Source organism: Pipistrellus kuhlii, unplaced genomic scaffold (genome assembly GCF_014108245.1).
Source record: "Pipistrellus kuhlii isolate mPipKuh1 unplaced genomic scaffold, mPipKuh1.p scaffold_m20_p_3, whole genome shotgun sequence".
Classification (NCBI taxonomy): Eukaryota; Metazoa; Chordata; class Mammalia; order Chiroptera; family Vespertilionidae; genus Pipistrellus; species Pipistrellus kuhlii.
This window is the reverse complement of record NW_023425529.1, coordinates 13,470,296-13,492,669: the sequence shown is the minus strand read 5'-3', so window position 1 is coordinate 13,492,669 and position 22,374 is coordinate 13,470,296. Positions and strand designations below refer to the sequence as shown.

At 38.9% G+C, this 22,374-nt stretch overlaps 1 protein-coding gene across 1 annotated transcript in view; it reads left to right on the top strand.

Annotated features, from left to right (window-relative positions):
- Positions 1 to 22,374, top strand: part of CFAP54 (cilia and flagella associated protein 54) — a 243,255-nt gene that overhangs the window by 195,241 nt on the left and 25,640 nt on the right. Inside the window, exons 63-66 of the mRNA XM_045587640.1 lie at positions 918 to 1,141; positions 6,660 to 6,830; positions 20,115 to 20,221; positions 21,688 to 21,829. Of these exons, the coding sequence (XP_045443596.1) occupies positions 918 to 1,141; positions 6,660 to 6,830; positions 20,115 to 20,221; positions 21,688 to 21,829 (644 nt within the window). The remainder of the gene's footprint in view (positions 1 to 917; positions 1,142 to 6,659; positions 6,831 to 20,114; positions 20,222 to 21,687; positions 21,830 to 22,374) is intronic.

Sequence of the window (22,374 nt, the reverse complement as noted above, 5' to 3'; positions counted from 1 at the left end):
CCTTTTGTGGTTTCATGACAGTATATATTATTGTTTTTAATCTGTGCCCATGAACTTTGTGATTCAATTAGACCCACCCCAGGCTAATAGTCGCAGAGTGACTAAGCACAGTTATCAGGAGTTTGCTAACTCCTGAAAAAGGCATTCAGAAGGTATCAGGGGTAAAAGGTGCATTGCAATAGGTGGGAGAACGATGTAAGTTCATGATGAAGGAAGTGGACATGAGCCAGTGCAGGAGTCCCTGCCCCATATCAACTCAGCTCACCTCTGAATTCACCTGCTGGCACTTCCCAAGTCAGGTGCCCACAGTGTACTGCTTTTCTGCTCTGAGTTTTCTCTTAAGTTACTGAGGCCCAAAGAAAGGACCATCTACCAGGATTCCACACATCCAGGAATCGCCTTTAATGAATGAATGGGGGGTACTGCTTGGTTAACCTTCCAACTTCCCAGTCCCATGATGGATAGTTCTTTTCTCCGAAGGCCCCTGTGAGGACTGAGCCTTTATTGTTCATAGTTGTAGCCCATTATTTAACTCACTCTAATTGGCTCTTTTCTTTCCTCTATCACACTTTGCCAATTCCCTCACTTATGCTCTTTAGATCACTTGAAATAAATTACCTGCACCTAAATTCTTACTTTAAGATCTTTAGGGGAAGGGGAAGAGCCTCCAACAAGATAGAATATCTTACATTATTAAAACTTAGAGACTGAATTAACAACCTTACATGCTTCTGAGATTTCCTTTCCTTTCTGTGGCAAGAGGCAATTCCATAAGTGTATAAGCTCTAAAAATGGAGGACAGTTATTGGGAGCTGAGGTAGGAGGTACAGATAGTGGTTAGTGAATAAAACCCAATAATATTGAGACCATTCTGCTATCTAAAACATCTCTAAACCATGGTATTTTTCTTCCTTCAGCATCTCCAAAGCCAGGTTCTGGAATTTCTTTGCCAGATGATACACTTCTCACGTCCCTTTTCAACTCTGGGTTGATTTTGCGCCAAAAAGAAATGCATAACTTCCTTAAAAGATTTTTACTTCTGTATTCTTCCTCTTGTATTGATGAATTTCCAAGAGAACTATTTCAAGGATTGGAATCCCCATTTTTTTCAGAAAGAGTCATATTTGAGATATCAGCCAAGGTAATGTTTTAAAACATTAGAGATTGTCATAAAACTTCTAAAGCCATCCTTTTGTTTCTGAAGGGAGAATATTCATCTCAATGCTGGCACAAAGATTTCTAGGTTCCCTCAGAGTGGGAGGCCACTTCTGTTTCACCATAACTAGGAGCCAACCAAACATCCTGATTTTTAGGAAAGTTCACATTTCAAGTGTTCTGTTTGGCTGCTCCCATAAATCTTCAGAATGCCTCAGAATTTTCTTTATTCCTGCAAATAACATATATTTGGCAGTCATGTTGCTAAGAAGTTACACAAATTTCAATATTATAACTATATGAAGGACGCTAGGCTGACAGTTCATAAGTTCTTGCCCAATTTCTTTGTTTTTAATACATAATAAAAATCATTCATTGTGTGTGTTTTTTAAGAATCATACATGTGAGTAAGTAGGGTAAATTTTTTAAATAAATTAAAAGTTTAAAGTTTGTTGTTGTTGTTTTTCAAAATGTTATTACCTTAGATGGACTTTCCCAAAATATGTAATGTGGAATTTTTTTAAGTAACTTATTGAAGAGAAATAAAGAGAGTATAAATGAAGTTTTACTTTTTATTTTTTAAAGCTTCTAGGGTCTTGAATAATAGTAATGTTTCAATAAGCTACCAAAATAGATGGATTGGAAGATACTGAAAAGTATAGGGTTGTATTGAAAGTAGAAATGTGTGTTTGCAGTTTGGTATCTTCAACAAACATATGCTGAATACTAACAGTATACCAGGTAGTCCTAGTTGGCAGAGAAAGAGAAATCAATAAGGCCTCCTCCTTGCACATTGTTTGTTGTGGTAGCAGAGAAGCATTGGTATAGTTAGAACAGAAGAAAATCTCAGAACTTCATCGATTTTTTAAAAGAGAAAATGGCAGGGTTAGTAGCAGATGGAATGTAACAATTTAAATCTATTAGTTATTTTGTGAATAGTGGGTAGGGCTGATTGGCAAAGGATAGATGAAAGAGAGTTATCTAAGAGAGATGATGAAGTCTATGATCTCAGAAATGGGAAGGAAAGGGTAGATATAAAAGATATTGCTTAAGTAAAATTGGAAACAAAGCAACACCTAGTGTCCCTATGAAGACAGAAAGTAAAGAAGAGGAAATGCTTAAAGTCCAATGATGGAACTTCTGTCTGTGATCCTCGGGGCATGGTATCTTGGTTAGCAGATATATACAGAGGCCAGAGGCTGAGAACATTGTGGAGGAGGTTGGTTTATTCTGCTCTACAGATAAAGAGTTTGAGATTCTAATAGAAAATTCATGTGGACATAGTGTATTGTACGTTTCCATTGGGTATATGTGAAATGAATAAATAAGTCAATTGCATAGAATTATTTCAAAACTAGAAAAAAAAGTACTCATTTATCTTGAATTATTTTGTCTTTGGACATCACTATTATAGCACTTTAATTTTTGCAATTATAGTCTTGCCCATGCCAGACCTGTCCATGTTTCTATTGTCAACCATCTCGGAGAAGCGGCCTGAAAAACTGGCTTGTTCCAAATTGAGAACCTTAGCTCATCTTGTCCTACTAGAAAATAATAACTTATATCCTACTATCATAGTAACCTTATGTTTTAGGTAGATAATACTTTTTAAAAATCTCTGTTTTGAGCAAGAGAATGGGGGTGACTGTTAATATACTGTGATTTTTTAAAAAATGTAGTGGGAGGACCCACCAAGGAATATTTAAGAATTCAGTTAAAGAAGTAATTGCCAGTTGGGGTTATGGAGTTGTCCCCAGGGCAAGGTATTGGAATCCACATGGGAGAATTTTTTAAATTATTTCCTAGATACTGGGGTATTGGCAGCACTGTCATTTTCTGCCCAGATTCTAAATAATTTGAGAAATAAGAGAGTAAAACAGATTGGGATTAAAACACGCTTTGCCTTTACGAATCATAAAGTTGACATTTTAGGATATAGTGTGATATTTACTGGAAAATGGGCTTCCTAGTAGTCAGTAGCAAAGTAGACGCTTTACCAATCCAGCCACGTGTTGTTTTGTTTTTGCTTTGTTTTTGGTCACTACAGGCCTCCTTAAAATCTGTGGGGACACAGTTCCCTTTAAAATATGTCATATGAAGGAGCATAGAATATTCACTCCCTACAAATCATTCGCTCCTAAGGCTCCTAAGACGTAAGAGCAGAACTATGCATATGCAAAATTCTTTTCTCCAAATTCATCAATCAAGAGATGAATGAGAGGAGATGGTAAGGGCAGGGATGTAATGTCAATGCCTGGACTTTCCCAGGGATGGAAGCAGGAGATAGTGGGATGAAATGGTTTCCAGCGAACACCAGATTCTGATTCATTCCCCGACCCCCCTGGGAACTGAGACTGCCTTTGAGGATTCTAGTGTCCAGCTGCCTCAAGCGTTTGGAGTAGGGGCCAGAGAATGCGAAGGGTCAGAACTGTAGTGTAAACAGGTGCATTCGTGTGAATATTTTACAGGAATTTGGAAACTAGTATGTGTGACTTCTTCAACACTGTTCTGAAAGGAGCTCTGCTTGAGTGTTTTGGTAGTAAAGGCAGACTTTCATTGCTCAGTTTCTCAGGACATGCTCCAATGTACAGCCCTGAATACATTGCAGCTACATGAGACATCGCTAGTGGCAGCAATGTTATCAAAGGGTCGTTTCACCCTCTTTGCTCTTTTTTTTTTTTGGATATAATTAGTGTAACACTCGCCAAGGATAGTCAGCTGGGGATCACTCACTGCTGCTTGGCTGACAGGTGTAAGCCACCTAATCATGTGTTTGTTTCATTGGGGGAGACAGCTAACGCACAAAGACTTTTAAATTTAAAAAAAAAAAAAAAACTCCAAGCTTGGTTGGTTTTTGTAATGACAATTTTTTTTTTGAGCCTTTAACCATTCTGGAGACTGTTTCAAGCAAGCTCCTTCCATGATTTGCTACTTAAATCCGCTTACCTGCCCTCCCCCTACCCCCAGGAAGGAGTAGATGCCTTATCAGAACTGTCCTCGCTGTGTGTCCTGCCCCTCAGTTTTGAGGGTCTGCATGTTGTAAGGTCTGTTGAAGCTGTGTGATGGACAAAGGTGCCACACAAATCGGGTTAACAGTTCCCCCTAGAAGGATCTGATTAAAATTGTGCACAATGCTGAATTACCCATGTTTAGACTGAGCCTGTGACAGTCTGTGGAAGGTCAAATATTTGTGGAAAGTGATTTGTTGTGTATAGAACTGTGGCAAATAAGAGTTTTCCTGGCAGGTCTGAATTTCATTCCTTTCAAAGAATAAATCAAACATAGCAAAGTACTCAGTTCATATAGTATATCTCATCTATTAGCAGATGTAATTAATCCCATTAGCAGCTAGATAATGTTTTTAAAGATACTGGAAAGTTACATGCCTATTTTGATAATGATTTCTGTTAAAATTCTCTATTGCTAGACCTTCATGCCAATGCCAATAAACACTGTATATATTAAAGAGAAAGCTACTTGATTATTTTCTCCATTTAGCCAGTTATTAAATATAATTTCTTTGCTGAAAGAGTTATCAGACCCCTGAAAGACATGCAGATATGAAAAATATGATAAATTATTTTTGTGACTCAATTGTTTATCTGATTCTTTTGGTGAACTGCCTGACATAGAATTAATTTTTTTTAAATATGTTTTTGTTGATTTCAGAGAAGAAGGGAGCAGGAGAGATAGAAACATCAATGATGAGGGAGAATCATTGATCGGCTGCCTCCTGAAGATCCCACATTGGGGATCGAGCCTGCAACCAGGGCATGTGCCCTGACCCAAATCAGCCATGTCCTCCTGGTTCATTGGTCAAGGCTCAACCATTGCCACACCAATCGGGCAGAATTAATCTTAATTAAGCACTTTAGAATGATTATTTAACTCTGATACTTTTGATTATTGTATATTTTGATTGTGCTTTTAGTATCATAGTGCTAACAAGTGAGGATTCTGGCTTATCATATCCTTTTATGATCATTTCTAGACATTTTTGAAGTTTTCACATTTAATATTACCTTTCAGTCAAGACACATTTTTTCTTTTATCAGTAGACAACTTGAAAGGTCAATGTCTTTATTTCTCTTTTTATTTTATTTTGAAGACTTGCATTGACAGCCTTGTATCTTGAATATGCTCAGAAATAAGGGAAGGTACAAAGCCTTATAGAAACAACAGGCATTTTTTTCTGGCCACTGATATGTTCTCCTTGGTCACCGAGCCTTGAAATAACTTTGGTGTCAAGAGGGTGGTAGAATTGCTTCCCCTCCACCATGATGTAATATTGGAAATAACAAGAAGTTAATTTTGAAATTAGTTCACACTCCATTGAAGAAGGTTCTTTTTAGGCTTCAGATATTATTAACACTATTATCATCTCTCTGGCTAGACTTATTTTGTTGATATCAGTCAACTTAAAAAAAACTAGTAATTTGTGAAATTGCCAATTACATTCTAGCATTTACGATTCTTGAAAACTTTTGATTCAGGGACAAAGTTTAAAGAAACTGGGTCCAGATTTACAAAGGGAATGAGAACAATGGATTTAACATTTTAGAGCAAAAGCTATATCTTATTTTGCTATGGCACTGCAAAAAATGCTATTGGGAACAGATAATAAATGATGATCATACTTGCAGTAAATTCTCTAGTAAATAAATCAGAAAAAATGTAGAAGAGGATGTTCTTAGAATCCATGGTGACCTTGAGAGTGAAATGATGGAATGGACATTTTCATTTCTAGATCTTTAATTTGGGAGACTCATCAAAGTGGAAAACATTTGCTGAAACCGGTTTGGCTCAGTGGGTAGAGAGTCGGCTGCGGACTAAAGGGTCCCAGGTTTGATTCTGGTCAAGGGCATGTACCTTGGTTGTGGGCACATCCCTGGTAGGAGATGTGCAGGAGGCAGCTGGTTGATGTTCCTCTCTCATCGATGTTTCTAACTCTCAGTCCCTCTCCCTTCCTCTCTGTAAAAAAAAAAAAAAAATCAATAAAATATATTAAAAAAACAAACAAAAACAAAGTAGAAAACATTTATCGAGTCCTCTGGGTTTCAAAGCATATTTTTCTTTCTTTTTTTTTTTAAAGAACAAATCTTTATTGTTCAGATTATTACAATTGTTCCTCCCTTTCCCCCTATAGCTCCCCTCCATCCAGTTCCCACCCAACCCTCTGCCCTTACACCCCCCCACTGTCCTCATCCATAGGTGTACAATTTTTGTTCAGTCTCTTCCCACACCCCCACACCTCTTTCCCCCTGAGTATTGTCAGTCAGCTCTCTTTATATGCCCCTGATTCTATTATATTCACCAGTTTATTCTAAAGGAGAATCCTCTCCATGGTAACCAGGTACAGTTTTAAGATCCACATCTATAACAAAAGCTGAAACAATTCACAGATTTATCCAATGTAGCCCATGTTGACTGTATGAAATGAATGTTTGAAATAGTGAATGAATTCATTACCAGCAATTAAACTGATGTTTTGGTTTGTTCCCCAGGGGACTCGTGACAGTTCCATAAATTCCATTTTATCATTAAAGTTGATTTCCAGCCAAAGTACTATGGAGTCGGTTTCATCAGATATGGCAATACAAGCTTTAAACAAAGAGCTTTGTTTTCAATGGTACATCCCTCCCCTGGAAAGACCTCCAAGGGAAGTAGAACCTATGGTAAGAAAAATAATTACAAAGCTGAATCTTATATTTAGAGATAATGGTTAACTTTCAGAGTAGAAAATATTCTCTGATACAGACTGAAAAACACAGCAATATAGAACCTATCTTGTCTAATAGAATAAATCTGACCAAGAAAATCCTAGGAAAGTCTTCAAGCTGAGATCATTTTCCTTTTGCCTAATCTTAAAGGGAAATTTTCCAAGGTGTCACCATTATATAATGTTTGACATTTTTTTTTTTTTTTTGTAATTACTCTTTATCACATTTAAGGAAGTCTTTTTTTCTACTGACACTTTGCTAAGGATTTTCATCATGAATATTTTACTGGGTCTATTAAGATGACTTTGTGATTTTTGTCTTATAATATGTTAATGTATTTTTTAAAATGTTAAATCAACCTTGTGTTTCTGAAATTAACTTGAATTGGTCATAATGTATTAATTTTACTGGATTCAGTTTTTACTATGTTTTGTATTGGATTTTCGCCACTGTTCTCAAGAGTAATATTGTGCTATAAATTTTCCTTTTCATACTGTCATTGCGAGATACTATTTTGTTTCAAGCTTTTGCCAGACTCATAAAAATCTGTTGATAAATATAATCATGTTTTTCTCTTCCTGGTGAAATTTGTAGTAACCTTTACTTCAAATATTTGGTAAGACCACATCAGGAAAACCATTTGTTCTTAGCTGTGTGGGAGTGTGTGTGTGTGTGTGTGTGTGAAAAAATAAGACTAGTGATATAATTCTCAATAGTTAGAAGTAGTTGTTAAGCACTAGTCTTTACTAATGTACTGGTTCAGAGTTGGTAACAGTTCTGTTTGGGACAAGATATGTTCTAATAATTAGTAATTATGCCAAACCTCTATTTATAGAACATTTAGGTTTTCTATTTTGAATTAGTTTTGTTTAAGTTGCTTTTTCCAGGAATTTCCCCATTTTATTCAAAATTTTTATCATTTTTAATCCACTATGTTTGTAGTGAATTGCCCCTTTTCATTTCGTACATTGGCTATTTGTGTACTTTTTCTTGATCATTGTCACTAAAGGTTCTTATTGGTTAGTTTTATTTTATTAATCAATATATACTACTTTTCCGTCCTAACTACTGACTTCTTGAGATAGCTGTTTAGCTCAATATTCATTCCTTTCTTTCCTAATATATGCATTTTAAGGCCATAAATTTCTCTCTAAACATTGCTTTGGATTTATCCTACACATTTTCATAGTATTATCATTATTCAGTTAAAAATCGTTTTTCAATTTTTATGATTTCTTCTTTGACTCATGAACCATTTCAACATGTGTTTCTTAAATTCTGAACTACATGAGTGTTTCTAGTTATTGTTTTTTATTTTTTCCTAGATTATGTTGCTCTGAGGTAGTAAAATGTGCTCTGTATGATTGATATTTGTTGAAACTTGTTTTTTCATCCAGGAAAGAGTTTATTATGTAAATATTCCATTTCTCTTAAAAAGAATGTGGTGCTCCTCAGATGTTGAGGCAGTTGTTCATATATATCTCAAAGGTCAGCTTGGTTAGCCTTGTTCAAACATTCTATATTCTTGCTGATTTTATATTTTTGTTTATCTTTTTATTTTTTTTTTAAATAAATTGCTAAAAGAAGTATGTTTAAGTCTCTCACAGTGATTGTTGTCATCTACCGTTCCTTTGTAGTTCTGTCAAATTTTGCTTTACACCATCTTTGGGAGTATTCTTAGGTACAGTCTGATTGCTAATTGTTATCTTCTTGGTGAATTGAAAATGTTATCATTGTGAAGTGACTCGTAGCCTTTTTGTAATGATGTGGAGTTTTCCTCATAAACTCTGTTTTATTTGATGCTATTGGAGGAAAATAGCTTTCTTGTGGAATTATTCTCAATGTATCTTTTCCAACCTTTTACTTTCAACCCTTTTGTGTAGTTACGTTTTAATTTTGTTTTTAAATAAGAGGTATGCATTAGTATTATCTTTTTAAATCCACTATGTCTCTAAATATTTCTACAGACAATTTAACAATATTTTATTTTGATTGGAGATATTAATACATTTACATTTAATATAAATACTAATATTTTAAATCTACAATGTTACTTTGTGTTTTTACTTGTCTTAGATTTTCTGTTTTTAATTTTCTTCTTTTCTTTTGGATTAATTATTTTTTATCATTAATTTGTTTCTATGTGAGTTTTTAAATTATTTACTCCTTTTCTGTGCTTATAGTGGGTACTGTCAGGAAAACATACATACTTAACATAGTCTAAAGTTAATAAATGTTTTTACCCCTCTAAAGGCTTATATGATACTAGAGGCCTGGTGCACAAAATTCGTGCACTTGGAGGAGGGTCCCTCTGCTTGGACTGCACTCTCTCGCAGTCCAGGAGCCCTCAGGGGATGTCCGACTGATGGCATAGGACTGCTCCCTATCCCACCACTGTTACTACGCTAGCCAGCCTTGAACACGGCTTCTAGCTGAACAGTGCTCCCACTATGAGAGCACACTGACCACCAGGGGACAGCTCCTGCATTGAGCATCTGCCCCCTGGTGGTCAGTACATGACATAGCAACCGTGGTTCTGCTGTTCAGTCAATTTGCATCTTAGCCTTTTTTAATATAGGATAATGTCTTATTATGGGCAAGGCCTCTAATTCAGTTTTGGTTTTTTTAGGTAAAGGGAGGGGCAGAATTTTCACTTGGGCCTGAAGCTAAAATTGTCCTTAGCTCAAAAATCTGCATACCACTGAGATACATGTTGGTGAGGCTCATTCTGAACCCACACACCGTTCTATTATTTGTATAAGTATTGGGAACTATCATATCTCTTCAGTGAAAGGAACCTTTTGTTATGTTATAATGAATAACTTTATCTCATGAGTTGTGTTTTGGCTTCAAGCCTGTATCCAATATTCATGCAGCAACTTCAGCTCTTCTGTCCAGTATTTACCTGGCATATCTTTTATTTTATTTCCTCTAAATCTTTTTATGTATGAGATAGGAATAACCCATGGACACAGACAATAGTCTAGCAAAGGCCTGGAAGGGGCGGGTGCAATATGGAGATCAATGGGGGGGGTGGGGGGGGTGGGGGGAGGCGCGGGAGAACTAAAACAAAGGGACATGTGTAATACTTTCAACAGCAAAGATACATTTTAAATAAAGGAAAATATCTTAGTTGAAGAGAGTTTTATGTGAAATAATGTAAGTAATTGCTCTACACTAAATTTTATATTCTCAAGTCCTCTCAAAGAGATATTAGTTGACCTTATGTTCATTAACTGCAGGACTGACTTCTGCCATGCTACCCAGCACTGACTGCCACGAGGGCTGCGATCAGACCCTGCTTTTCTGTCAGGGCCTGATCACAGCCCCCTTGGCAGTCAGTGCTGGATCACTAAGGCAGCGTTTTTCAACCGCTGTTCCACGGCACACTAGTGTGCCGCGAGATGTTGCCTGGTGTGCCGTAGGTGCAGACAAGACAAGAATTTTATAATTTTTCACTATTTTGTTTACTTAATATTTCATAATAAAGTAATTATAAAATACTTTCTTTGTGTTTATTTGATTCCTATTCAAGAGAATTACTTTATATATAGTCAATATAGGCACAGAGTTAAATTTTTTAACATTTTCTAATGGTGGTGTGCCTCGTGATTTTTTTCATGAAACAAGTGTGCCTTTGCCCAAAAAAGGTTGAAAAACACTGCACTAAGGTGTCCTCAGCATGGCAGTCCATGCTGGGTTGCCAGGACTGACTTCCACCTTGCCGACCCAGCACTGACTGTAGGACTGACTTCTGGTGTTCGTTCGAGCCTTTGGTTGTTTTGGACATTAAAGACCTTGGCTCCTTATGTATATAGATTACCATGCATTTTCAACCCCAAATAGGATTATTTTAAAGTAGTTTTATACAAGTTGTTTTCCTGTATATTTTTGTACATATTCATTATTTGCTTTTTTTTTTTAATGTTTTATTGCATTTTAGACATTCCAATCTAGGATCTTTTTTCTTTATTTTTGTACAAGTATGTACTTTGGTTGGGCTCTTCTGGAGGCAAGCAATCTTAATTTTTGTTTGCCTAATAAATGTTATTGTCTTACATTTATTTGTGAAATAAGTTTTTATAGAATAGAGAATTCAAGATTGGAAATGAATTTATTTCAGTATATGGAAAATGTCATCTACTCTTTTATATTGCTGCTGTTGAGAATCAAACAGGTGTTGCTTTAAAAATGTTCTGACTTTCTTCACTTGTTGTTATTGAATATTCTTTTTGTCTTTACACAGTTTGACTGGGAATATTTATTTATTTATTTATTTTGCTCACATGAGTGTAATGGTTTAGAACCAAATGGCCTGGATTTGAATTCCAGCTCTGTCACCAAATAATGTTTTGAACTTCAGTATATTAGCTGACTTTTCTTAGCATCTGTAATTTAGAGATAACTATGTAACCACTTCACCTCAATAAATAGTAATTGTCATTTATTATATAAAATTATTTTGCTGTTTTAAAGTTTGACAACTTTAAATATTTATGTAATAGACTTGCTAAACATTATTTAGAAGCACCTTTTAAAGATTAGCAACAATATCTCTTTATAGAGTGTTTAGCTACCGACCTTGTGCAGAAAAGAGAATAAACTGTGCCTAAGCAGCAAAATTAAAGTTCATAGCAAATTGGCAGGAAAAAAAAAACTTACTTTGCCTATAAATGTTCCTAACAAATTTGTATCACACATGTAACTCCTTTTTTTAATACTTAATATATTTACCTTTTTCGATATCTATGATATCTGTGTCCATATAGCATGGCTACACATTTGTAATAGAGCTAACTGAGGGGCAGGAGGAGAGGGAGGCACGTGTTGGGGAGCAAGTTCAATATCAGTCCTTAAACTCTTGGAGATTGAAGAGTGATTCAGATTCTAGGAATGTCTTGAAGAGAGGTCAAGCTTTTAAAAATGGAGCTGTTGGTCATTACAGATTTTACAGAGGAACTTTTTATGACAAGAATTCCTTTATTGTTTTGCTCTCTAAGAAGAGCCTCGGGCTTTTCCCCATAAAACCTATAAATTTTGCCCTGTTATCATCATTATTTGTGTGTTTTTTTTGTCTTCTGCACTGGCCTGTTTCTGCATTTCTCAGCTCTTGAGTGCTGTCCCCTCCAGCAGTGCCTCTGGTAGCTTCTGCTGCTCCTTTGACTTTTGTGACTCCTGTTAGACTGCGAACCTCCTGGGCTTACCTCTCTTTGCTCTCCAGCACCCTTTCCCAGTTAGCACCCCCCCCCCCCCCCATTCTGCTTCCTCAAGCTGGAGACCCTGCTAACTCTTGGTCAATTACATATTTCTTCTTACTCATACAAAAAGAGAAGCTTTAAGACAACACTTCCAGGAGCATTTAAAGCTATTTAAGTACTTGCCTTTCCACCCCATTCCAAGTCAAATCTTTGCCAGATATCCCATATACATTTTGAAATAATAAGTCTATCATCTGTTTTGAGAAATGTAGTGCCATCATTTTCAGATCATAGTTCTGAAAATATCCCTGGGTCATGGAATCACTATGGTGGGTGCTGAGTGGTAATTTTTAGAAAAGAAATTAGATACAAGAAAAAAATATTATCATGCACCACATTCAGTAAGTGAAAATGCTTTCTGAAACCGTTGTCTCATGATGGACATGTTAAAATAGGAAATGTCTTAGGTCACTCTTCAGCATATACCAGGATTTATTTATTTGCTGGCAAGAGAACCAACAACGTGACATGGGTACATCCATTCATAGTGGGCATGGAAAGAGAGAGATTACATAGTTGGGAAGCAGAATGTTTACCCAAGCAGCTGGCTTTTTAAAAATGAGGAAGAAAGTACCAACTATAAAGTTCATTTCACAAGGTCATAGAAATATCACACCCATAGCCATCTGGAACAGGATGATCTGAGAAGTTAATGCTAAGACTACATCTGCGGTTCATAATTAGAACAACACGGTTTCACCCATCAACAGCCATGTCTGACAATTAACATGGAAGCACGAACTGGTGTAAACAGAGATTAGAAGCAGAGCACCAAGTAACAAATTCTGATTGAAACAGGTTGCTTGAGTGATTTTTCTTAAGCCACAAGCAAAGAATCAGAACATACGGTTTTCCCATTTCTTCGTTCAGGGCCTTCCCCCCCCCCCCCCCCTTTGACAATTAGTATGTATCTCTTGGGCCATGATAAAAGATGTAGTTGCTTCCATAAATTTTAGCAAAAAAAAAAAAAAAGAAAAATTAAATAAAATCAGGAAATACTGACTTGGGTAGGCCAGATCTTTTCAATCCTAAGATTCTATATTTTTGGAAGGTAACACTGAAATTTGTTTGACTATTTGTATGGTTTACTCAAGCATACATCGACTGCTCATTTTAATAGACCTTTGGTTTCATATTGAATAACTGGCTGAAGCTCATAAAACACATAAGGGAATAGCATTAGTGAACACTTACTATGTTCTAAGCCCTTTACTTATTATTAACTTCATAACAACTCTCTGGGGTAGATTCTATCTATCATTAGCCCCGTTTTATAGAAGAGAAACTGAGACACAGGATGGAGGAATGCCAGTTGGCATGAAGTCAGGACTGGAACAGTCTGACTCCAAGTCTGCATTCCTAAGGGAGGTGCTGTGTGGAGTTTTCAGACCATGGTCTGGCTGCAAGCACGTGTAGCCTCTGGGAAGGATGGTAATGGAAATTAATGTCTGACTTAGGGCTTTGGAGTTTCCAGGGACTTAGACAGTCATTGGACAACACTGTAAGTTAACATCGCTTAATTCATCTTCTCCGTCCACTTTACTTTACCTTCCACACTGAAGCAGAAATGCCTGTGGCAACTACGGATGCTAGTGGCAACAGAGTAGAAATCTTGGGACTGGGGATCTATATAATAAAAACCTAAGCAACTGTTACAGTGGAACAACCAGAATGACCAGTAGCTATGATGCGCACTGACCACCAGGGGACAGATGCTCAATGCAAGAGCTGCCCTTCTGATGGTCAGTGTGCTCCCACGGGGGAGTACCACTCAGCCAGAAGCTGGGCTTAAGGCTGGCAGGAGCCTTTCCCTCCTCTGCAGCAGCACTTAAGGAACAGTGAGCTGTAAAGAGTAAGCAGGTGGGTAGTAAGCAGCAAGGGATCCTGGACTCTTGTTCAAGAGGGATGTCAACTACCAGTTTAGGCCTGCTCCCCAGAGGGATCAGGACATCATGGGGATTGGGCCTAGGCTGGCAGTTGGACATCCCTCAAAGAGTCCATGACTGGAAGAAGGCACAGGCTGGACTGAGAAACCAACCCACCCCACCCCCAGTATATGAAATTCATTAGTTTCAATATAAAATTTTCAGATAATTCAGAAGGCTAAATATCTCATACCATAATACTTTAGAGTTAAGTTGATAACTTGTTAAGTATGAGGGTAGAAATTATCTGATCCTATTTGACAAAATTAGTAGAATATAGTAGAACCACATTGTAAGCTCTTCGCTAGAACTTTGATACAAATGAAGCATCTTTTGATCAATTTTAGTATTTCCTAGGGACAGATACCAGAAAGATTTTTAGGTACTGGCATTTTCATGAACCTCCCAGACATGGGCTTTTAAAAGGAAACACACACACAAAGAAATACAACAACAATGACAAGAATGGCTATTACAAGTAAGAGAGATGTACAGCTAGAACTGAGCCTTAAAAAGATATGACTAGTCCTAGCTGGTTTGGCTCCATGGATAGAGCATTGGCTTGTAGACTGAAGGTTCCCAGGTTCGATTCCAGTCAAGGACACTCGCATGAGTTGTGAGCTTGATCCCCATTAGGGGAGCATGCAGGAGGCAGCTGATCAATGATTCTCTTTCATCATTGATGTTTCTATCTCTCTCTCCCTCTCCCTTCCTCTGTGAAATCAATAAAAATATTTTTAAAATAATAAAAAGATATGACTGTGACCAAAGGTCTGATTGCCTGTCCAAATTTGTCTCAAGATGACCCCTTGGGATTTTTATCTTTATTCTACCTTATCTCACTGTTTTGAGCATCCAGAATTCCTAAGAGGATGCTTATATAGTAAGCTACAGTGGAAACCTTCTCTGACTTCTCTTGGTATCACCCAAGTCAAATGTCAGATCTGAAAGGAAACTAAGAAAGCATGAACTTAGTTCAATACTCTCATCTTAAAGGTCAGGAAGCACAGGCCCATATAAGCTGAGCAACAATGCCACACTTCAGTGACAAAAATAGGAACAGGAACCTAAGTACTCTAATTCTTAATATTGATTTCTTTATAAGACACATCTAGCTCCATTACTAACTAAGCAAAAAAATGCTGGCAGGATGGCCCAGGCTGGCCCACAGTGTGTTTCAGACCCTAAAACACGACTAGATTAATTATTAGCACATGTCATTCAGGCATGGCCAGTGGCCAATAGCATGACTACAGGTCCTTGAAATGCTAATAGGGCTGCAACAGATAGATTGATACAGGAAGTAAAAAAGACCTGAAATGTCTAACAAAAGGTCATAATTTTAATGTTTAATTCCTTTTTTCTTTTAGGGATCAACTTTTAGGATGAAAATTATTTCCCTTCAAAATGTGGGAGACATTGATCTACTGTGTTTGGCAATCCTGCATTGCTTCCGAGAAGTCTAATCCATCCTGATTTCTAGTTCTTTGACTTTTTGCCTCGGGAAGATTTCTCAGAGCTTCTGAAATCTCAGGATGCGCCTGGGTGTGGGTCTTTCATCCATTGTGCTAGATAGTTTGGGTTCCCCTTTCAATCTTGAAAATATATTCTTCAGTTATTGGAAATTCTTTTCCTTTGATAATTTTCTCAATCTGATTTTATCTATACCTTCTGGAATTTCTCTCGAGATTGAGTGTTTTCTTTTCTCATACTCCCTATTTATGTTTTTAAATGTAGGCTTACTTTATATTCTTCAAATATTTTATTGATTATTAAGTTGTTATTATTATATATATTTTTTTAATTTTAAGAGCTCTTTCTCATCTCTTTTATTGCTTCATGTTAATAGCACTGTGCTCTTGTTTCACAGATGCAATATTGTCTTTCTTCTCTCTGAGGAAATTAATTATGTTCCACTGAAATTTTCTTCTGCCCTCTGTATTATAACTGATTCTCCAAGTTCCTTTTCATTTCACATCTAGTGACTGTTGGCTATCATTCGTGTGTGGAGACACCGAGAAGCATGTTGAGTCAGGCTTAATGATCTATTCTATAGGCTTCATTGCAGGGTAATTGCAGTAGCCAGCAGTGTCATTGGAGGATGCTGAGATTTCAATCTCTGTAGGTCTTTTTTCTTTGGTCAATTTCCTGTAAGAGGATTTTTTAAGACTCCTGTCTGGTTTCATACATTCTGGGAAGGGGCTGAAGAGGGGGAAGGGGATCTTTCTTGCTCGGAATACAGGTTCTCACTTAATTCCATTGTTCTCCAGTTCAGCATTCACTCATGTACCTAATGTTCCTGAGCATAGATCTTTTATGATTTAATCTCAGCAGAGAGCAAAATGGAAGAGGTTCTGCTAGCAGGGAGGAGGCTAGGGAAGGGAAGGGAAGCAGGGAGTCTCCTGGTATCATGGACTCAGAGAAGGGATGGGAAGGTGGTTGTCTAAGATCTCTAATGCCTCCAATCCGATCTCCATGCTTGTTATTGGCGACCCCTCCAAAGGCAGTTTTGGCACAGCCTTTCCCCTCTGCTGAGTCAGCTATACTCTTCCAAGTGTTTTCCATCATTCCAAGTGTTAACATCTCGTCTGCCTCACCTCTTCATTTATTCTTTCTGGCTTTGTGGATTTATGCCTTTAAAAAGTCCCTTTACTCTTATTTTAGTTTGATTTGTGAGGAAGCAGAGATAAAAGCAAGTACTTAATTAGTCCATTTGGACTGGCAGCTCTGGGCCTCAACTTTCTTACCTCTAAAATGAGAGACGTAGAAGCATACCATTTCTAAGGTACTATGAATCTCAAATTCTATGAACCCATGACTGTAAACAAGTGCTATATTGTGTAGGTCTGATTTTAAGAACTGTCAGAATTCAAACAATATGAAAACTACTGGAGCCTGAATCATTAGGAGAAGTTTCATCTTAAAGGTGGGGACTGGAACGTTATGTGTGTGTTGAATAAATGGAGTGAAGAGTAAGAGAATAGCGTGAATGGATACAGAGAAACAGCTATGACTGCTATAGGAACAGTTTGGGAAGTACCAAGAAATAGAGTTAGCTATTCACTAGGTGGACATTTAGAACTTGCTGTAGAGGGCTCTCAAAGGCTGGATTTAAACTTACCTGCAGTAGGAAATGTCACTTTTTAAACATAATATATTGTTAGTACCAAATAGTATTTCTTTTCATCTCATAACTTTTGCACAGTTCTTGTTCATATCATTTCTTCTTATAGTGAATGGAAAGAAATGCCTTCTTTTTTCTCTTTCAAAGAAACACTTTTTAATATATTTTATTGATTTCAGAGAGGAAAGGAGAGGGAGAGAGAGCTAGAAACATCAATGATGAGAATCATTGATCGGCTGCCTCTTGCATGTCCACAACCTGGGCATGTGCTCTTGACCGGAATGAAACCCAGGAGCTTTCAGTCCATAGGCTGATGCTCTATCCACTGAGCCAAACTGGCTAGGGCTAAAGAAACACTTTTTTAAAAGGTTAACTAGAGGCTCAGTGCATGAATTTGACCATGAGTGGGGTCCAGCCAACCTGGCCCCAATCGTGGCAGATTGGAGCTAAGCCTGTCAGGAGGAGGAGATGGCAGGAGGTTGGCTGGCCAGCCCACCCTGATTGTGGCAATCAGGGCCCGGCTGGCTGTGGGGAGGGGCCACGGGTGATTGGCTGATAGAGCCCACCTCCGTTTGGGGTGAGGGGGCCAATGGGAGGGTCAGTGGCAGAGGGAGGGTACATGGGAGGTTGGAAAGCCAGCCCCGCCTCCAGTTGGTGTTTGAAGAGGTGATCAGGGACAAAGCTGGCTGTGGGGAGAGGTAGTGGGCCAATCAAGGTGGTGGGGGCCCATAAGACGTGGGGCTGGCCTGGGGAGGGGTTGCAGGCAGTTGGCTGGTCAGCCCTACCCCTGATCAGTGTAGGGAGGCCCATCAGTGTGGGACCTGCATGGAAAAGGGTTGAGGGAGGTTGGTCGGCAGGCTCTACCCCCAGATTGGGCTGATTCACTGTCCACAGTGGGTGTCATAGTGACTGGTCTTTCTGGTTGTTCTGGTAGTTCTAGTGTTCTGGTTGCTGGAGATTATATATATATATATATATATATATATATATATATATATATACACATGTATATATATATATGTGTGTGTATATATATATATATATATATATATATAGAATAGAGGCCTGGTGCACGAAATTCATGCATGGGGAGGGTGTTCCTCAGCCAGCCTGCATCCTCTCCAATCTGGGACCCCTCAAAGGATGTCCTACTGCCAGTTTACAGGGATTGGGCCTAAACTAGCAGTCGGACGTCCTTCTTATAATCCAGGACTGCTGGCTCCTAACTGCTTACCTTCCTGCCTGCCTGCCTGATTGCCCCTAACCACTCTGCCTGCCAGCCTGCTCACCCCCAACTGACCCCCTCTGGCCTGCTCGCCTCACCTTTCCTCCCCATTGGCATGCTTGCCCCCAACTGCCCCCCTGAAGCCTGCTCACTCCAAAATGCCCCCCTCTGCTATCCTGATCACCCCCACTTATGTCCTGTTCACCCCCAACTGGCCCCCCTGCTGGTCTGCTTACCCCCAATGGCCCCGCCTCCCACCATCCTGATCACCCACAACTGCCCTCCCCCTTTGGCCTCTAACTGCCTCTACCTTGGCCCCGCCACCATGGCTTTGTCCAGAAGTGGGGTCCAGCCAACCTGGCCCCAATCGTGGCAGGTAATAATTAGCATATTACCCTTTTATTAGTATAAATAGAGGCCTGGTACACTGGTGGGTATTGGCTGGTTTGCCCTGAAGGGTGTCCCAGATCAGGGTGGGGTTTCCCTTGGAGTGTGGGGAGGCCTGAGCAAGGGGCCTGTGGTGGTTTTTAGGCTGTGTTTCACCCTTGGGGTGAAGGTCCCTGCTGGGGTGCCTGGCCATCCTGGGTGAGAAACTGATCACTGTTTGCAGGCTGGCTAAGCCTCCCAGCAGGGACTCTCACCCTGGGGGTGTTGCCAGCCTAGGTGAGGGACTGAGGGCTGTTTTCAGGCTGGCCACACCCCTTTCAGGGTGAGGGTCCCCACTGTGGTGGCTTGCCATCCTGGCTGAGGGCTGTGTGTAGGTTGGCCACTCCCCCTAGTGACCCAAGCTCCTGGCCTCTCCTGGGGGTAGGGGCGGTAGATTGAGGGCGATCTGGGAGGGAGGGGAGGGAGGAGGAGATAGAGAGCGATATAGAGAGATCAGCGATCTTCTCTCTCTCTCTCTCTCTCTCTCTCTCTCTCTCTCTCTCTCTCTCTCTCTCTCTCTCTCTCTCTCTCTCTCTCTCTCTCTCTCTCTCTCTTTCTCTCTCTCTCTTTCTCTTTCTTTCTTTCTTTCTTTCTTTCTTTCTTTCTTTCTTTCTTTCTTTCTTTCTTTCCTTCCTTCCTTCCTTCCTTCCTTCCTTCCTTCCTTCCTTCCTTCCTTCCTCCTCTTCCTTCCTTCTTCCTTTCTTCCTTCCTTCCTTCCTTCCTTCCTTCCTTCCTTCCTTCCTTCCTTCCTTCCTTTCTTTCTTTCTTTCTTTCTTTCTTTCTTTCTTTCTTTCTTTCTTTCTTTCTTTCTTTCTTTCTTTCTTTCTTTCCAGCCTTCTTGAGTAGAGGCCAGAGCAGCTGGTATCGGGGATTTATTTATCTTTTCTAATTTTATAATTGAAGTCTTGAGTGGAGGCCAGGGCCGGCTGGAAGGAGGTATCTGGGATTTATTTATCTTCTATAATTGAAACTTTGTAGCCTGGAGTGGAGACTAGGGCGGGCCAAGGCAGGTGGGAAGCTTGGCTTCCTCCATCACTGGGGGCAACCCAAGCCTCCTGCTTACTCTAGTTCCGTGGTCACCACCATATTTGTTGGGTTAATTTGCATACTTGCTCCTGATTGGCTGGTGGGCATGGCTGGTGGGTGTAGGGGAAGTACGTTCAATTTGCATGTTTCTTTTTTATTAGTGTAGATGGTATTATGTTGAGAAGTGCTGCCACATTTCTTGAGGCAGAGGGTGATTTTGATGTCTCGTTTTATATAATTTTAATTTTCTTACAGGTTTTATTGTTGTATGCATATAACATGAAGCCCCTGAAGATTTTAGATGTTAGCAACGTCAGTTACAACAGTGCCTTTGTTGGTTCCTTCTGGGTTCCCCTGCAAAGGCGAGTATAGATGGATTATCCATAATCTAGCTTTCACTGTGGATCTTGTCATAAGAACAGGCTGTTTCAGTAATATACAAGGTAACCCACAGGAGAATTTTTTGGAGATATATTTAAAAAACAACAACAATCTTTCTTTTACCTATTCTGCCTACCCTTCAGGGTTATTGCTAGGAGTATGATTTTGAGGTGGTCAAAAGTACAGATTCTGAATCCAGCCTTCTTTGGTCCAAATGCCAGTTGTGCCCCTTAGTACCTTTTCAACCTTGAGCAGGTTACTTAACCTGCCAATGCCCCAGTCTCCTCTTCAGTAAAATGGGAATGGAATAATAAGAAAAGTACTTAGGGTTGTTGGTGGAACTGTTCCTGACCCTTGGAAGTTTATACGGAGTACATGATGTTGTCTATACTATGTTTTGCCTAATATTTGTGGCGTGTTTAAAAAGTAACTTAATGTAGCTCTGTGTTGGGTTGCAAAATTAAGCCCAGACTCCACCACATCACTTGTCTTACCTTTTCCTCTTTACCTATTTTATATTGTTCTCTAGTTAATACTCTCTGATTCAGCTCATACCTAGTTTCTCTCTTTCCTCATCCCGCATTACCAAACTCCTTGTTTCTTACTCTTTTCATCACCTAGTTAATTTAGTTTTGATTCTGCTGCCTTTACGACCCCAGCCTCCATTTCCTTGCTTGTAAGATGTCAAGAATACTTATTCTGCCTACCTCTCAGGGTTATTGCTAGGATCAAGCCAGGCAATGCTTTGAAAGCACCTACTTTACAAGGTCAAGTCTCATTACTAACTCTGTCAGTGTCAGCTCAGTGCCTGCTAGGCACTTAGTAGGTGCTTTGGGAACACAGACTTGGTACTTCTCTGGAGAGCCTTGTCCATACTCTGTGATTTTCATTTCAAAGGACTGTTGGGTATCAGCACAAAAGAGAATAAAATAAGCGATATTTAAAGAGCTGGCATACTCTTAATTATTGTGCAAATTTTTAAATGAAATGGCAGAAGACCTTGACATAGTACACATGATAGCAGAGCTAGGCAACAAAACTAGGAGGTTAGGTACTTGCCTTTTACATCCAGAAACACAGCAGGATTTTTTTTCCCAGAACCACATGATGGAAATAATTACAATTTCTGCAAGGTAATCAAACTGATAGGATTCTTTTTTATCCCAAAATGTTCTTCATTTTGGTGTGTTGGTGATCAATAGTAGGGTTATTAAAGTTAGGGACATGCCCTTGTCACTGAGGCCTTCCCAGGGGAGGGTAGCTGACAACCTCTCATCAACCTCTCTCTTTTCTCGTGTTTCATGAATGAAGGAATTAGGTTTAGGGATACCAGAAACGAAGTGTTAAATAATGGAGGAGTTCCTTTACACATATGATTAATTCTGGGAATAAGTGAATGCCTTTCACAGCTTTTCAAATAAAATACACCTATGTTTGTTATTTTTAGTGTCATTACAATTCATGAGAAACTATCAAATCTTATGCAAATCGCTGAGATCTCGTTGCCAGCAGTTCCTGAAGTTTCTCAGGATGAAAACGTATCTGAAGCACAGGAAATGGAAGTGAAATGGATTGATACAGAGCTGGAAGTAAGTGATTAAGTAATCGAAAACTTTTCTACTGAAGAATGGATGTCCTTATGCATAATTCCTCAAATTAGTTTTTACTTCATCGGAGCAGAACTACGTAACTCTACTTGAGCCTTATGGTGGTTCTGCCCTCTTTTTTCTCTACATAAAGTACCAGGTATGACCCAAGTTTTGGATGCATATGTAGTGTTTCCTTCAAAGTTCTTCTAAGCACACCTATTATAAGAATCTTTCAGTCGATGGAAACACAACCAATCTAGACATATCATTCAGGTATAGCTGTGAATCTGAAGAAACAATGCTCTGCAACTTTATAACATAACTTGTCATTTCTCATTCTAAGTCTATGTGAGCATGTTGATTACCCAAGTAATGTGTGAAGGAAAACTAGAAAATACAGAGAAGCATATATCTTTCAGACTTTTACAATGCATATATTTTTCCTAATTAAAAAAGATACTATCCTGCCCAGCCGATGGTTCAGTTAGATGGAGCATTGTTCTGTACACCGACAAACGCTGTGGGTTCGACTCCCAGTCAGGGCA